Here is a 3,285-nt window from a genome sequence, read left to right as displayed (position 1 = left end):
CTTGTCTTTTCAGCACACCAGCCCGTAGTGAAAACAGAACTTGACTTTTCCTCCAGCATCAAGCATGTAATTATCACTCACGCCTCATTAAACACCGAGATGGATGAAAGCGTAACAAGCGGTACCTTTTGAACAAGCAGATCCCAAGCCAATCCAACAACTTTCTGAACAATAGCTACGATAGAAAGTGCATCAAAATTTGTGAGGGCAGATAGAAACATTCCAACGAAATTAGAGCAGATTTTGGTTGTTTTAGCTGTGCACACATGCTGTATAGTGGAAAATTTTCGCGCAAATTTTTCATTTGCCAGTTTTTTGAGATCGCGTATGCCAGACGAGGGCCATCCTGATGGAGATCGTTGAGCGCACAATGCCCATGGTTGCAAAACCTTTGTGATTGGAATTAAAATTATACGCCACCCTGGGTTAACATTTCCGCAGCCCACCAAAGTTTGTTGTTCTTTGGCGAGGAAGTACTAGTGAGATATTTCTTCTAGTACCACAGGGAGCCCGAACGCCTAGATAAGCTCAAAAGTTTGGACCGGTACACCGGCCTCAATTGTCCGTCTGTTTTGGCTCGTCAATGACGAATGACAGCTTTCGAAAATTCAATTCCATTGTGCGGATAGTGAGTGCGCTCGGTATTTGCACAATGGAATTGAATCTTCGAAAGCTATGACGTGCTCCTGATGGAATTGGGTAATCGGGCAGCTGCGTTCAGAGTATAAGTTCAAACGTTTGAGCTGTATCTGGTGATCTCACCAGGCTTTTCTGCCAGAGATATTATTACTTCAGTGGACAATGAAATTAGGTGAGCCGTACGGCTAATGACCCAGAAACTGAGCACCCAACTTGATGGAGCCTAGGCCGCGCGCCAATCGCAGGTTGTCCCAAAAGCGGAGTTAACGCAGGATTCTTATCAACGAACCCTTCGGTTCTTATTTATTTGAGAAGTTGATGATTGTGGCGCTTGTGAAGCCTTTAGTTCCGCAGCGACCTGGTCGCCAAAGAGATCATAACGGCGGCTATTCAAATGATATCAAAGCGAATTCCATTCCCATTTATTCGCGAATTCCATTCCCATTAATTCGCTACGAGAATGATGATACACTTTCCCAGTACCCCCATCAGAATGTAATACAAATACTATTCTACATGTTGTTTCAATAGCCTACCATATTTCATGGCCCTGTAAGCAGAAACACCTGGATACGCTTGAATAATGCGCACACCTCATCCAGTGCTAGACATACAGTAAGCATCAAATGAATTTAGTAACATCGTGTTACAGGTTTCGAGTCTGCCGTTCCACCCCGATCATCTGGACTTCCATCTACACGCAAATTATGATCATCACAGTGACTGGTGGAAATCAAACGCCGAAGCATTAGTGCAGGTTGAAACAGAAAAACACTTATGGTGAGTGTAAGACATAAGGTACGTTCTACCCGGGCATCAGTATTCTGGCTGCTAATTTAGCCGAGGTCGGTGGGTCAACTAGGTCAGTCACAGTTATGGCGTGATCACAGATGTCTAAGTATACTGAAACTTCTGAGTACACTTACTGAAATATATTTCAACATACTAGCTTAGCACTTCGAGGTTATCAGCCAGTGAAGCACCGCTATCCAGTGACTGTAAGCATATACTACAGATGAGCAATAGGCCGATGGGGACTGTTCGAAAAACATATGTCTATATAGCCATTGAATAAGTTCGGAAGTGCCCGACCCGAATGGAAGCCACCAAATGACATGTACTAGGCAATCTGTGTCTGACAGGTATTTCATGAAGGTTCATTTAGATTCGTGGAGATACAGGAAGAAGAAAGTAACTTCACATATACTCATTAACCCCCAGAACACTGTCACAAAGCCATGGTGATCGGTCACATCTAGAGTAAGATCCGTGAGGGCTCAGGTGTATATCCAATAGAGTTTTGAAAATCTCCGGGGCTGAGCAGTGACAACCGCATTAGGAAGACTACCTTGGTCGTTCAGCACGCTGGTTGGTAGAGTGGGTCCGCTTCCTAGCTTAACACAGCGGCCCATAGTCAAATCGTATGAGTCGAATGTGTGGAATTTGCGGATGTCTTTGACAAGTTCACTTTCAAAAACGCATGCTATACAGATTAGGTTTTACGTCAACTGCGATAATCCTGTCAACACACTCTAGTTGGCTCAATACGCTTATTGCCGGATGTAAGAGCCGCATGACAGTTTCCGTACCACGGTGTGGGACTTTTCCCTGCATGCCGCGTTAATGTTCGCCCTTTGGAAAGACTACTGGCACTTAGTCTCAAGAAATGGACGTAGTGTGGAGGTTGTGGGGTCATTTACATGAACTGGTTTCTAAGCAAGGCCAACCGTCTGATACGGTTTATCACGGTGAGAAGCAGTTTCACTGTCAGGGGCAATTGCGATACAAATATTCATTCAGAGACTATTCTGTAGCCTTGTGTAATTTATCTGCCATTTGAACGTTGGTTAATTAAGACAAGATCTTTAGATCACTGGCTGGGAAATCCGTGAGCATAATGCTGATGAAAGACGAAAAGGATGGGTTTCAAAAACAGCTTTGAACTGGGCATCCGAAATGTTTTAGGACAAACTTCTCTCGCTAGAACGAGTATAACACAAAATTTCACGAAGTCAAAACGACAGCGAATGGTTTTTCCAGATCTAGGAATGTCCCAAAACTCAGAGAATTCTTATTGAAAATTTTGTTAAACGCCTCACTGTATTCTTTTAAGATAGCATCAGAACATTTTCAGTCGTCACCTCTCGCCACAAAACGATTTAAAATGCAAGAACTAGGCATTTAGAATTTGTGCTCAGCTATCGAATTTTGTGGTGGCTTCAACAACTGGTTTTTAGAACAGATTGCTTCGTTTTGAGATCGGGGCTCCTTGTCAGTAAAAAGAGTTGTAGAGTTACAGCTATTGAAAATTTGTTAAACGCCTCACTGCATTCTTTTAAGATAGCATCAGAACATTTTCAGTCGTCACCTCTCGCCACAAAACGATTTAAAATGCAAGAACTAGGCATTTAGAATTTGTGCTCAGCTATCGAATTTTGTGGTGGCTTCAACAACTGGTTTTTAGAACAGATTGCTTCGTTTTGAGATCGGGGCTCCTTGTCAGTAAAAAGAGTTGTAGAGTTACAGCGTTAATGATGCTAGTATATAACGTCCATTTTTCTCACAGACGTATCTGAAACTTTTTCGCTGCTGCCTGAATAAACGTGGGTCATAAAATGGAAGAAGATATATTCTAGCATCATTAAC

The 3,285-nt window shown here is 42.9% G+C and overlaps 1 protein-coding gene across 1 annotated transcript in view; it reads left to right on the top strand.

Annotated features, from left to right (window-relative positions):
- Positions 1-1,067: 1,067 nt before the first annotated feature.
- The window catches only part of T265_05320 (hypothetical protein), a gene marked incomplete at both ends in the record, with an annotated part of 10,953 nt that continues 8,735 nt past the window's right edge, over positions 1,068-3,285 (top strand). The window contains 2 exons of the mRNA XM_009170303.1: positions 1,068-1,419; positions 1,460-1,501. Coding sequence (XP_009168567.1) covers positions 1,266-1,391 — 126 coding nt within the window. The remainder of the gene's footprint in view (positions 1,420-1,459; positions 1,502-3,285) is intronic.

The sequence above is a fragment of the Opisthorchis viverrini genome (genome assembly GCF_000715545.1).
Source record: "Opisthorchis viverrini unplaced genomic scaffold opera_v5_98, whole genome shotgun sequence".
Classification (NCBI taxonomy): domain Eukaryota; kingdom Metazoa; phylum Platyhelminthes; class Trematoda; order Opisthorchiida; family Opisthorchiidae; genus Opisthorchis; species Opisthorchis viverrini.
Note: the sequence above shows the minus strand (reverse complement) of the source record. Positions and strands in the feature narration are given on the sequence as shown.